The 14,300-nt window shown below is 47.2% G+C and overlaps 1 protein-coding gene across 3 annotated transcripts in view; it reads right to left on the reverse strand.

The window, feature by feature from the left end:
* LOC119457450 (protein slit) overlaps window positions 1-14,300 on the reverse strand; it is a 287,783-nt gene that overhangs the window by 55,777 nt on the left and 217,706 nt on the right. For all 3 annotated transcript variants that reach the window (XM_037719017.2, XM_049665112.1, XM_049665113.1), the window contains 4 exons: window positions 8,720-8,791; window positions 8,146-8,309; window positions 3,482-3,632; window positions 2,548-2,622 (listed from right to left, as the gene is read on the reverse strand). In XM_037719017.2, the coding sequence (XP_037574945.1) occupies window positions 2,548-2,622; window positions 3,482-3,632; window positions 8,146-8,309; window positions 8,720-8,791 (462 nt within the window). The remainder of the gene's footprint in view (window positions 1-2,547; window positions 2,623-3,481; window positions 3,633-8,145; window positions 8,310-8,719; window positions 8,792-14,300) is intronic.

A 14,300-nucleotide genomic window follows, 5' to 3' on the forward strand; every position in this document is an offset into this window, starting at 1 on the left:
AAAGAAGACTCGTCACGTCGCCTAAAGCAGAGGTGGCAGTCACTTGGTGTCACAAACAACTTAAGAGCCTGCCATCTTGGTGGGGTGTTTGAAGGCCATACGATGACCATGTGAGCAAAAGATGGAACACGGTCAATATGGAGCCCGCGCGCTTGCTCCTTGAAGCGCACGCATACTGCAGACCGGTCGTGGCTGGAAACAAAGGAGTACAGGCTCTCTTCTCTTTTCCCGTTGAGTGCTTGATGTACTTGGCTTTTGGCAGCACAACCACAGTGTGTGCCTATATGTGAGTGATATCTGGTCTAGGTGTCAGTGAATAACGTAATTATTCATTGTGTGCTTGGGGAACTGAGGCTTTATAGCGTAATTACTGGGTTGAGGGCTACTGAATAAAGCAACAAAAATGAGAGAAAAATTTCCTGTCAGTACTCCTTCAAAATGAAAAAGTTAGTAACAATGGAGAAAACTATACAATTTCCGGCCACACCAGAAGTTGAATTCACGAAGATTTTTGTTCATAAGTGATGTCTGCCAATGGCTGGCCTCCATCACTAATGATATTCCTGACATCCCGTTTGGCTGACACCTGCTCTTGCGAACAACATTAGCGTAAGAACTTTTTTGTAAATACAGACCCAGACTTTAAAAAGGACCAGCCTTGTTATTTTTGTTTCCCTTTTTAACCAAGTGGTTTCAGGTTTGACTTCTGGAAGCCATCCACAATGTCACGAAACAGAAAAGTACAGCAAGTTGGGCAAATTGATAGCAATGCATGGTCAGCAGTGTGACAAAGGAGGCGGACCCAGAGGAGAAATGGCCGGGACAAGTGGTGACACAGAACGGAGTACTTTGTATAAGAAAAAAATGACAGGAAAAACTTGGGCAGCACTCGTGACTTGCATTTCTTCTCCAAGTCTGCGTCTTTTTCCGCGCTGTTAATCAGTCGCGTAACATTTGCATAGCATCAGGCATGGGACGGTGGTTGCGGCATTGGTGCTCATACAAGAATGGACCTAAATTTACCCCCCAAACAAGACGGCCATTCGGAGAAAGATGACAATGTGATTGACGGTGGTAGGACAAGGAATGTCTCAGGCATTGTCGAAACATTGGCCTGAGACACATCGATCCTTGTTCGGCCACTGTTGAGTGGGGTTTTGCGCACCAAAGCTAAACACCTGCCATTAGAACTCTGAGGCGACTTATGTTCGATTAGCTCACATTGTTCCCCACACACCAGAATTGCAATACGCTGGCATTTTTCAATTACCCCTTCCTGCTGGGACAGCGCTGCTGCAGATTAACATCGAACATTGAGGGTGACGTTGGAATCAGCTCAAGGATAATGAAAACAGTCCTCTCATCCCCATCTTATGCACACACGAGGAGCATGAGTTACGAGTAATTCATTAAACCCAAGGCAGTACCCAACGTTGTCATACACCACCAGTAGTACACAGGAATATTCCAGTGTGTGTACAACCCGCCGTGGCTGCTCAGTGGCTATGGTGTTCGGCTGCTGAGCACGAGGCCGCGGGATCGAATCCAGGCCACGGCGGCCTCATTTCGATGGGGGCGAAATGCGAAAACACCCGTGTACTTAGATTTAGGTGCACGTTAAAGAACCCCAGATGGTCCAATTTCCGGAGTCCCCCACTACAGCGTGCCTCATAATCAGATCGTGGTTTTGGCTTGTAAAACCCCATAATTTCTTTTTTTCAGTGTGTGTACAGTAATATTCTAGTGTGTGTAATGCTCCCCATATGTTTTTACTCATTCCACCTTTCCCTACTTTAGAGACAGCTGGACTCGTCTACCTACTCTGGTGCTCTGCGGGACATAACTTGTTTCACAAGGTTTAATGCCCCAAAGCAACACAGATGCCGTAGTGGAGGTGTCCATCATAACTTTGACAATTTAGGGCTTGTTTAGCATGCACCGAATACATGGCATGCAGCGAATACAGGCCTGTTGCACCGGCTGTCATTAAGAATGCACCGCCAGTGGACTGGGGATCGTACCCACATCAGATCACACGCAGAGCTGCTGAGCCACCGTGGCATATTTATCAGACACAGGCAATTATTTATAAGCTTCCATATTTGCGCCGGCGTCTACCCTTGCAGAGCGAAGCTCCTGCATTATTATTTTGTACCCCTTTCCATTGGCTGAGAAAGCCAGTTATGACAATGCCTGCTCAAAAAACATCGTTTCTGCCAGTTTTGAAAAGCATCATTTGTGGAAATAAAATAAATTTTTTCGCTTAACTGTCATTCTTATTCTGCATTCCATGAGTTCCTCTTAGTATGCATGTTAATTTCTTTCGTTCTCAGTTGCCCTCATGCCGCAGCTGATATGTAAACTAGTGCATAGCTCTATTTGAAGGCCATGTACTTAAGCATTACAGCGCACACCACCCAAAGACAAAATTGAAAACATTTAATTTGCCTTGATATTATTATAAAGCATTTTCGACGAACTAAATTATTTTGTCAGAAGAAACAAATTGCACGTGATACTCTCGCAGAAGTGCAAGATAATACTTGCAGTTTGTTCAAATTCGGCAGTTTCTTGAAAATTCCGCTATTCCGGACCTTCACAATGTGGTTGTCATTGAGCCTCCTGAAAGCAAACAAAATAAATGTCACTCATTGCCCTTGCAACTATCACGACGGCCAATGTGTGTGAGTACTGCTGCTAGTAGGAATATATGAAATGCTGCTTATCTGTGGAAATAAAGTAACTCAAACTGGCTCGCAGTGTTAAAACAAGCCACAGAGATAATCGGAGCTCATTGAAAGGAACAGTACAGTTGGCGATCCACGTATGCAACATGAATACTAAGCAAAAGAGACGCATAGACACGTGGACAAATCTAACTCAAGTGGCCACATATAAGACATGGCACAAGCAGTAGTTGCACACTTGTCCTCGTGCGCTAGTATCTTCAGTGGGAAGTGTCTTCAATTGGGTGAGAAGTCTGGCAAACAGAGTTTGTTATTTCATGGTTGTTAATTATGCTCGGAATGCCACACAGAAATGGAAGACGGCCAATAGAAGATAGAAAAAGCAAAAGTGAGTAGGTGATAGTGACCAAATTAATATCTCCTCAAGGCATGAAAGTAGTCCGAGCTTAACGCGAGGTGTTGACAGTCGGATCAGGCGTAGGCAGAGATTGAAGCTAAGCAGAGGGCCAATTCCTTTGCTGTTGAGGGAATGACGTCAGTGAAAGAAAGTCTCGGGATCAGTGCTTTTATGGGGCAGTCGCTCTAACACCTAAGCTAACCAGGAGTCTAGGAGATGGCAAAGCGAGGCTGAATACATCAACAATTCTAAGCCCCGAAAGCTTGAAGTAAACTAACATTCAAGCTTCCAGGTAGTCTAGGTTCTTTAATTTCATGGAAATAATTTCACTGTTTCCCACCTACAGAAAATTCAATCCTATATCTGAAATGCAAGAAAATGGTGTGGCGTTGCTCACAGTTCTGTCGTGAAGGTGGGCAGATCGGTAGGAATCTCGCGAAGACCCTTGCGTGAGCAGTCGACGATGGTGCCTTCACAGACGCACTGCTCTGGACAGTCACGGTCCACGACGCAGTCGCCCGCCAAGCGTGTCCTGTGCTCTTCCGAACCTGCAAAGCAGCCCATGTCTGTCTGCGCACTGTCGTCGTCGGGAAGAGCTCGCAGGAAAGTGTTGCTCATTCTTTAAGTATAAACCGCATTCACGCGATCTTGCGCGCGACAGCGACAAGCGACGCGATGGAGATGGCTGTTGCGTTCGCTCATTGCCTACAAGTCGTACCGCATGCAAGCGACGAGACGAGCGACGACTTTGAGCGATGTCTCCCCGGTGTTGCCGGTATGAGGGCAGCAAATACTCGCCGAAACTGGCGTGACGCTTGCTTTATTAATTTAAGTTGATGCGTTTTAGAGTAAAGAGCAGCATAAATATTTCTAAAGGTCTTGCACTATGTTATTATCCTTGCACGTATCAAAATCTAGTCGTTTGCTCGTTCCGTGCGACAATCGGTAGTACTTGACTGAGTATATCCAGTTCCGGCTTCGCGCTATTGGCTAGTCGCTCATAGCACTTCCGGGCGATGAGCGACGAATTCTCGATTTCTAGAACCGAGCGATTGAGCCAAAAGATCGAGCGATCTGTTCGCGCGACGGCCCGTTTCGTCGCTCGAAGCTGTCGCTCGTCACCGTCGCGCACAAAATCGCTCTCATGCGGTTTGGGCTTTACAATGCGCTTGCAACGAAATGACATGGCACGCATTGGTTTTTTTCATACACTGATAAACACAGCTCAAATAGGCGACATGAAAGATATAGCTGGCGCACTTACTGCCTTAGGTGCAATAAAGAGAAAAGACCGGCTCAAACAAGCACGAGCAGATGTGGTAAACCAGAGGTTAGCATGGCTGCTTAAACAAAATATTCTTTATAGGAGTGCTGATATTGACTTGTAATTTTTTTCCCCTTAAATTATGCAAGTTTATAATCACTCTAAATCTGAGAAAAGACACTTGAAAGTGCCAGAGCACTCCACATAATTTACTATAATATACTTGTTTCCACAAACTAGTGTCAGTTTCGGTACCGAAGGTGTGTCATGATGTCACAATACACAGGCTCGCTCCGTTCTTTTAGGGGGCAAGCTCCACCCCTGCAAAGACTGGCGCTGAAGTCGGCGTGATGTGCAATGAGGGATGACATGGGCACGGCTGCCGTGCCCGCTGCTTCAAAACAGGGGGAGTGGTACGAGAATAAAATTTGTAGCAATACCAGGGAAGCCTCAGTGGCACTGTAGCTCGCAGCTCACTTATGGTACATAACGAGATTTCAAAAGAATTCAGAAAAAACAAAAACATTGTGCAGATGTTGTGCAGAAGAACATTGTGCAAACAATGTGCAGACTTAATGCACACTGGGAATCCACATTATGTGAAGCATTTTGCAGGCAGCTGGTTATTTGTGTAGATCCATATTTGTGTGTGATGGGAGTACAGGGAGCTAAATTAATGCGAGAGCGCGTGTGCATGACGACACCAGCAAGACGGTAACAATCGCATGATTTCTACAAATAACCAAATTCATGCGAATGAGTGGCACGGAGGTGCGAGATGGGTAAGAACTGCAGAAACTAAATGCTTGCTGACGGCAGTATGTGGTATCACTTGGAGGACACAAACGAGTGACTTGATGGCAATACTGTAGCACAGCCTAAAACCTGTGTCCTTTTAATGCATTAGCATTCTTTGGGTACATTACGTTTTCATGTTTGTCTGTCTGTCTGTCTGTGCCACTCTATATGCGCCAATCAGTCTGTGCTGGTTTCCAATGAGCCTCTTTGATGCCAACCTGAGTCAATGGGTATGTGCCAGTAGGTGTGTACTACTCTTCAATGAATGTCCTTGACGCCAACTCGGGGAGCATGGTATGTGCCACGCTACAATGATGAAATGGATACCTTGAATTTCCCCGATGCTTAACGAAATTGAACCCATGTCACAAGGGTTTCTCATAGACAGCAACTCGATGCATTTGCAGGCTGCGCCACGATTGCATTGGATATGTGCCGCTTTTCAATTAACGTCTTTCACGCCAACACTTTAGCGAGCTGCACCATGAATGCACTGGGTATGTGCCGCTCTTCAATGAATGTTTCACCAACTTGGGTCATCCGGTATCTGCCACTGAGTGTGCGACAAGTGAGGGAACAATTCTCAGCGTTCGCAGGCACCGCCGCACCACGCTTCCCGTCTCGGAGGCCACGCGCAAACTTCTCAACAGAGCCACTAGATGGCGCACCGTGCACAGAAAGAAGTGCGAGAGAAGAGCCCGGTTGTCACATGACGTGTTTCCCAGTGTTCGCACACACCGGCACACATACCATGCATTTCGGAGGTCACGTGCAGGCTTTGTGACGGTGGCGCTAGAAGGCGCCGAGTGTTCTTAGGGGAGAGCGAAAGAGGAATCCTGCTGCTGTACATGCCTCGCATATAACTCGTTTCGATGGTGGCAATACCTAGAGTCACTATATTGATTCAATGCTAACGCATTACCATTGACAGTCATCGTGAGATGGGTTCTGCCGCAATTATTTTATAGCCATTCAGACAAGTGGCATGGTGTCGCTGCTCGCCTTGGCTGAGCCGTGCTGACGTCGCCATTGTGGAATTCGATGCAGCGTTGGCGTACTTGGACACTATGTGCACCAGGAAAGAGCAAGCCTTGCTTGATTAAGCGGCCTGGTAACGACAAGAAGGGTCGTGAAAATGCGGTACGAGCTTCTGGAGGAATGAGGAGGCAGCGCGTTGGTGCTCGGAAATGGTAATAATGTCATGCCGCGCATGCATGTCATGAATTTATGTCATTCTTGTCATGCATGTCATGACATTCATGGAAATCATGTCATTCATTTATGACAAGCATGACATGTCATTAATGCCCCACATGCATGCCATGACACTCATATCCAGAGTATATCCAGTTAAAAAAATTCATGATGTGCATGACATGTCATCTATGTCATGACATGATTGCCATTTGTGTCAGATCCATTTTTAATAGGTTCTGTATCGGATATCCATGGCACGAATGATATGACATGTATGTCATGACGTGACTCATGAATCACACAAATGATATGAGGTCATGGCATCATGGTCATTTCTTTGACTGGATATGCTTAAGGATATGTATGGTGAGACATGCATGCATAATGCATGACATGACAAGAATGACATGTCATTATTAATGTCCTGTCAAGACATACATTCGCGTAATTCATGGCATTCATACGTCATGCATGTCATCGATATGATATTCATGTCAGGTCATGCACTCATGTCATGTAATTATTATCCAGATACACTTCGAGTTAAACAAAATTACCACAATTGCATCATGTCATTCACACTATTTATATCATGACATAGCAGTCATAGAGGCATTACGCAACCAAGGAGTACAGGATGCATACGTGAATATATTGGCAAATATCTACAAAAATTGCACAGCAACCTTGGTTCTCCACAAGAAAAGTAGAAAGTTACCTATCAAGAAAGGGGTCAGGCAAGGAGACACAATCTCTCCAATGCTATTCACTGCATGCTTACAAGAAGTATTCAAGCTCTTAGACTGGGAAGGCTTAGGAGTGAGAATCAACGGCGAATATCTCAGCAACCTTCCGTTTACAGATGACATTCTCCTATTCTGCAACAATGGGGACGAATTAACAGCAAATGATTGAGGACCTTAACCGAGAAAGTGTAAGAGTGGGGTTGAAGATTAATATGCAGAAAACAAAGATAATGTTCAATAGCCTGGCAAGGGAACAAGAATTCAGTATCGCTAGTCAGCCTCTACAGTCTGTAAAGGAGTACGTTTATCTAGGTCAATTACTCACTAATTAACTTCTTAGTTAATTCCTTTGCGACACGGTCGGACAGACAGGCGGACGGACGGACAAACAGACAGACAGACAGACAGACAGACAGACAGAGATAGATAGATAGATAGATAGATAGATAGATAGATAGATAGATAGATAGATACACTCAAAGCAGCTGAAGCTCACAAATGCTTCGCATTAAAAGATTGAATCGTTGCAAAAGGCTGTCGCAAGTCTCTGTGGGTGCCAAAGTCACTGCATACCTAACGTATTTTCGGACAGCTCTCAAAGCGTTTGCACAATGATGTTTGCTTTTGTCGTGTCAAGCTTTAGGTCACACGTGGCAGCTGCACGGCTCAAGAAGGTATGCAAGAGAGTGAGCTGCTCACTTTGCCGAGAAACGAAAGATATGGCCTGGTTTGATGACCCGGCATGCTACTTGCAGAAAATGCATTGTTGGTCCAGTTGTAGGACAAGATAGCTTGAGCACATCATAGGCGAATACAAGACGACAACACAATGCGCTTGCATTGTCATCGTATTCATCTATGTTGCACTACTCCAGCTGCTGAAAATCTGACAATGTGCTTGAATCCTAGAGCACGAGCTCCAGCACGAGGAAATCATGAAGAAAACAAGTAACCACAAAGGCAGAAACAGCTATATGTATGAATGAATTAAGGGCTTTGCACAGCCTCGCTTTCCTCATACGTTCAGTGCTGTGACAAGCTGAGGGAAGGACATACCTTTGCACTTGAACTTTGTATCACCCAGGATGGACAGGCGACGGCGGTGCATACGTTTCGGTCCCTCGCAGCGTGCGCCGCTCGTCTCCACCGGGTGCTGGTGCAGGTACAATGCTAGCCAGCGAAGGTTGCAGTCGCAGATGAACGGGTTGCGTGCCAGGTGTCTGAGGAGGGCAGCATGCAAAAAACGAACACACTTGTTTATAGAGTCGATGACAGTGGCAAACATATTTAAAATGGAGTAATCCTATGTGCACCTGCCCAACACCACCCTCAGAAATGATTTGTTGGTATTGGTGATGTAGCTGAAATGATCACTGTGTAAACTAGCGCAAAAAAGTAAACAATGGGCTAAATAAATAGTTTGATCAACATCGATATGAGCAATTTCAAGTACACAATAATTCGTTCCTCACTTTAAGTAAGAAGTAATCAAGATGTTGGCAAAGTTCGCCAATCACACACGTTGAATCCAATAAATACGAAGTGCCTTCTAAAAGAGAAATGTGACAACACCAGCAACGTTGCGAACAGGAAGTGCTGCAATTTCAACAGAGATGACTGCAATACTTACAGCGTTTGGATGTTATTCAATGGAGCAAATGACCCATTGGCCAGCGACTGGATGCTGTTGTCATAAAGAGACCTGGAATGTAGCAGAATGTAATTTCACGTAAGTGACAAACACATTTCAGCCTTGAAGCAACAGTGCACAAAAGGATAGACACCGGACAGATACAAACAACAACAACACCAACTACTTCAACATTGTCGCTCAATCTTGCTTTACATGTGTGTGCTCAAAACTTATGTGAGATATCATTTTTTCCCCATGTTGTACAGATTCTAGGGCTTGATTTTTTTCACCCCAAACAACATGCTTGTCAAAAAGGGCTTTCTTGTGACACACCACTAGCTTGTTCATAAATGACCTAAGCATGACCTCTACACATGTGTAGATGTTTTATTTCTTGATTTTGAAAAGGCCTTTGACAAGGTTGCTCACAAATGGCTTTTTTTGAAGCTATTGCATTTGGCTATTCGATTTGTGATTTCCTAAGCAAATATTTGTGCATGTTAATAATCATTCTTCCCCTCTACATCCTCAGGGTGTCTACCAAATTAAAATTTTAAATTTCCTTAATTTCTCCAGGTTGTCCCTGACAATTATGACAAAAATTCCCTGAGAAACTTTAGACACAAAATCTGAAAATTTTACGAAAATGCTGAAAATGAATCCTCAGTGTGTGATTACACCAAAAAAAAGTAGTCACTTAGCTCATTTTTGAGCCAATGGCTTTATTTTTGGCGTTTTTGTGAGCGCGCGCCTCGCCTCCCGACCCGCGGGAGTTGGAAGGTGTGACGTCACGACACCCTCGTCGGATAGCCAGCCGGCCAGCAGCGGTCATTCGAAGTGCGCCGACGCCGCCATCGCGAGCATGGATTCGAGTTCTGGTGCCTCTACCAGAGATGAGTACAGATCTGAAGACGAGACCCATTCCAACTTGACAAAAAATATTACCGCTTACGGTTACGAGCCTTCCGCGTCAAGCGATGAAGAAAAGCAGGCGGCCGTGGAAGTGCCGGTCAGGTTTTCGCGAACCGTAGAGCGAAGATTTCGCTCTGCACCAGACACTTGTTCAAGAATTATTTGTCATTTTCTCTGTAAACTTGCTTTTTCAAGAGCGCACGCAGGCGATGTAGCTGCGGGGTACTTCAGCACTGCACGGATGACTGAATAGTAGTTAATGCCGTCGGCGTGAGCAACTGCTGCGAGGTATCAGTACCTCCGAGACTGTCACGTCCACTTCGCCAGCCGCCCGACAGATGGCAGCACCTGTCTGGCGTTCTTGGTTATTTGGTAGGACGTTATGTCATTATTTGGTAGTGAACGACGTCAAACCACACGAATCACTCAAACTGTCGAATAAGCAAAAAAGCATCAGGCCAGTTACGTTAATTCCAGGGGCATACTGTTTTGTAGCAAACCGTTATTATGGTAAATAACAAAAAACTTGCAAAGGAATGCTGGTGACAGTGTCCATTAGCGGCTATGGGTGTGGCAAAAGTGCTGGTAAAAGTCGCATTGGTGCCATCTGGTGATTTCAATGCAAAAGAGCACGCAGGTTCTTCGTGCTAGTGCCACTACCCAGTATTAAAGTTTGCTATAATAGTAGCTAACTAAGATGCTTGCGCACTGCAATGCCCTTTTTGCTTGCTAAATTACACTAACCGTTCTTAAGTCTAGAAAAAATTGTGCGGAAACCATCGACGATGATTGTCAATGCAAGCGAATAGCCCAAACGAACGAACAAGCGAGGCGACAAGCCCTCCTCCTTGCCGCCCATCCCCGCAACTCGGTTGCCCGATAGTACGGTGCCGATAGCACGCACGCTTTCCCTTGGCGCCTTCCCTCGCTTTCCCGGAATTCCTTCGTGACAGTCGTAGGGAGCGAACGCGTCCACTTGCTCTCTTTGGCGAGTCGATCGGCGTCAAAGCCGCCAGCGTTTGATGGAACGCTCGCGTGCGTCTGCGCTGCATACTTCGTGAGCGAGAATTCCTTGTGGATCTCGTCCGCCGCATTGTCCACGATGGGCTAGCCAGCACCGGGCGGCGACTTTACAATTGCTAGTAGGTACAGCGGGGGCGTGGCACTGCGGGTCACGTGACTTCGGCTTAACACGTGTTGTCATGGCAATCGTGGAGCTCCTAGGTGCCTAGGGAGGGAATCGTTTAGGGCGCATTGGCGCTGTAATTGTCTTTCCGCCAAGAAACACTGAACCCACTGCCATTGTACGGTCATAGAATAAAGCGCGGTCGGCGTGGGCCAGACCAGAGGAGACGGTCTTTGGAGGGACCGCCAGTCGTTTGTCCGCAGGCGCGAGGGCAAGCGGGTGCGAGAGAGAAACGATGGTATTTCTAAATAAACGCATCACTGTTTTGATGATGAAAACAATTTCACTATCAGGGACGGAGCAGTCTACCTGACTGGAGCAGTATTGTTTATTTGGGGTGTTGCTACGCTGCGCTCCGCAACACCCCAACGACCGCCGCTTCGCGTCGGCGCCCGGCACCGCGGCTTCCGCCGCGGCATCGGGGCACAAACGCGAGCAGTATCCGCTTGCGCAAGAGCGGACGCAATTTTCTCTCTTGCACCCGCTTGTCCTCGCGCCTGCGGACAAACGACTGGCGGTCCCTCCAAAGACCGTCTCGTGCCAGACCAGTGCCTCAAAAGTCTCTAAGCGATTATGTCCCTAGGAGCTTCACGATTGCCATGACAACACGTGTTAAGCTGAAGTCATGTGACCCGCAGTGCCACGCCCCCGCTGTACCTACTCGTAAAGTCGACACCGCGGGCGGCCCGCCAGCGAGACATGCGACGAGCGAGCGAGCGACAGCCTCCTCCTCCCTCTGGTTCCTCCCCGCCGCTAGCGTGCCCGAGAGCACGCGCCCTTTTACGCGCTAGAGTACATACCCCGTTTGTCAGAGAGAGAGAGAGAGAGAGAGATTGTGGTTGTGAAGAGGAAGAGGCGCTATTTTCTGCAACCCTTCATCTGTCAAATCGGCGAAATTATGTTTGTCTCCGCGAGGGAAGTGAGCGCCGGAGGAGGAAGGCGCCTGGAGGTGGAGAAGAGAATCGCGCGCCGGGGAAAGTACGGAGGAGCGCGTTGCGCACTGAGGGCCGATAGCTTCGTGTGCGCACCACCCATACGCTTGCGCTTCACCCGCGTTCACGAAGTGAAACGCCACTAGTTTTTTTTCTCGCCTCCCCGCGACGAACTCGACCATCGAGCGAGCGAGCTAACAAGCGACTCTGCCCCATCCCTCTTCGCAACTGGATTGCCCGAGAGCCCGCGGCCTTCGGCGCATTTCCTCGCCTGCCCTTGCCCAATTTCGACCGCCTTCGTATCACGAAAACGGCCGAAAGAGACAAAGAAAGCTATTCGCTTTAAATGTTCAGCTTATGGATGAGAGAAAGGCAATGTTCACCTTATGTATAAGTCATTCTTCCACAGGGATAGACGGTAGCCGCTATAGTGTTATTTGCGCTGTAATAGTACTGCGTTGCGTCAAAGGATTATATGGATGCATGCGCGCCGATAGCGCATGCGCAACTGACGCCTCAGGGGAGTTATGGTTAAAGGGATACGGACACAAAATCTGAAAATTTTACGAACATGCTGAAAATGAATCCTCAGTGTGTGATTACACCAAAAAGAAGTAGTCACTTATCTCATTTTTGAGCCGATGGCTTTATTTTTGGCGTTTTTGTGAGCGCGCGCCTCGCCGCCCGACCCGCGGGAGTTGGAAGGTATGACGTCACGACACCCTCGTCGGATAGCCAGCCGGCTGGCCGCGGTCATTCGAAGCGCGCCGACGCCGCCATCGCGAGCATGGATTCGAGTTCTGGTGCCTCTACCAGCGATGAGTACACGTCTGACGACGAGGGCCATTCCAACTTGGCAAGAAATATTACCCCGTACGGTTACGAGCCTCCCGCGTCAAGCGACGAAGAGCAGGCGACCATGGAAGTGCCGGTCAGGTTTTCGCGAACCGTAGCGCGAAGATTTCGCTCTGCACCAGACACTTATACAAGAATTATTGGTCACTTCCTGATGTAAATTTTCGGCAGTGACGTAATCGTGTTGCTGCCGAAGATTTACACCAGCTGCGAAGTAGAATACACTTGGTTACTGCAATATTAGCTGTTTCACGGCCGCCTGGATCGACGCGCGCGGCAGGGTTGCTCCGGCCGTCCCAATCGGACGGAGAGGGTGTAATTGCGGAAAGGGGCGTGGCCGCTGCTTTCGCCGCACCGCGGCGCGCGCCTCCCACCCCTCAACTCCCTTGCTACGGCTGCGCGCGAGACGATTTGCGCTATAATTCGCGCTATAATGAAAATATCGCTTTATAAGAAACCGCGAGAAGTTGTGCCGAACAAAAAGGCACACAAAAGCACCGATGTCCCTTGACGCTATTTTTTTTTTCTTCTTTGCACTCCAGCCTCTGTCAGGATGATGCTGCCCGAAACGCGTACACTCGTAAGCCAAAGTTTTGCGGGCAAATTATTTCCGCGCGCTCAAGCGCAGCATGCCAATGGAAAGCCTGCACGCGAAAGAAGGCATTCAAGCGCTATCTGCTAGAAGGAATGCCAGCTGACTGACGAGGGAACCAAGATGTTTTTTTTTTTTTTTTCGCGAATCCGGAGCCCGCAAACTTTTGTTTATGACTTGCATTTTCCCCAGCTTGACCAATTGACTGTCAAAATACGCCTTGGAAAGCGAGAGATATGACTCGGTGCTTTTAAATGGAGAGCTGAAGTCGCGGCTTTCTTGCATCTGTACATGTGAATGCGCTGTTTATTGTGTTAAATATGCGTGTTAAGTAAGCGAACTCATCGCGCGTCTTCCTGCACGAAGTATTAAGCTGCTTACCTGAGTCGACAGCCACGGACAGACATTTTTCAGCAACTTTCTGAGCCATCAGTAAATATTGAATGCCATCTTTGTATTCATGGCGAAATTACCAGCATAAGACATTCACAATACCTACAATTTATTTACGATAGCAAACACACAACGCTTGTGCACTCGCAGTACTCCTTCAAACGCGGAGAAGTTTTCAGCTCAGTGGCTTACTCGTTAGTTTTTTTGCGGTAAGCCGCTGTGTCCGTAGACTGCGCCAATGTTTGAGAGTAGGCCGGCTTTATAAATTTGCTTGCAATTCATGAAGAAATCGCTGATGCATGCTTTTCGTTTGCCTGGCAAGCAAAAAGAGGGCAGCTCTCTAAGTGAGGACAAATTAAAGCTCCACTGCTCCAGTTTCCTCCACTGGAAATGCGTGAAAACTTAGACCAAGCTTTTTGTTGGTGCTCGACTTGCAGCACGGCACGCAGCAGTACGGCATGTTTTTGAAAAATACAGTAAATTACACGCAAAATTTCAGGCGAGATTATCAAAACAAATCACTTGCCTCAATTCAATGTGGTACAACAATGTGAAATGCATATGAAAGCATATATGCTAGTTACACAGGGCCTTCAGCAGCAACACTTCCAATTAAGTAACATATAGCAGTTCGAGGCTAGAAGGAAAAGCCGCTTCAGCACCACTGATGTATCGTGGGAACTTCACAATGTCAATGCGACGCGCATG

Source organism: Dermacentor silvarum, chromosome 1 (genome assembly GCF_013339745.2).
Source record: "Dermacentor silvarum isolate Dsil-2018 chromosome 1, BIME_Dsil_1.4, whole genome shotgun sequence".
Taxonomy (NCBI): Eukaryota; Metazoa; Arthropoda; class Arachnida; order Ixodida; family Ixodidae; genus Dermacentor; species Dermacentor silvarum.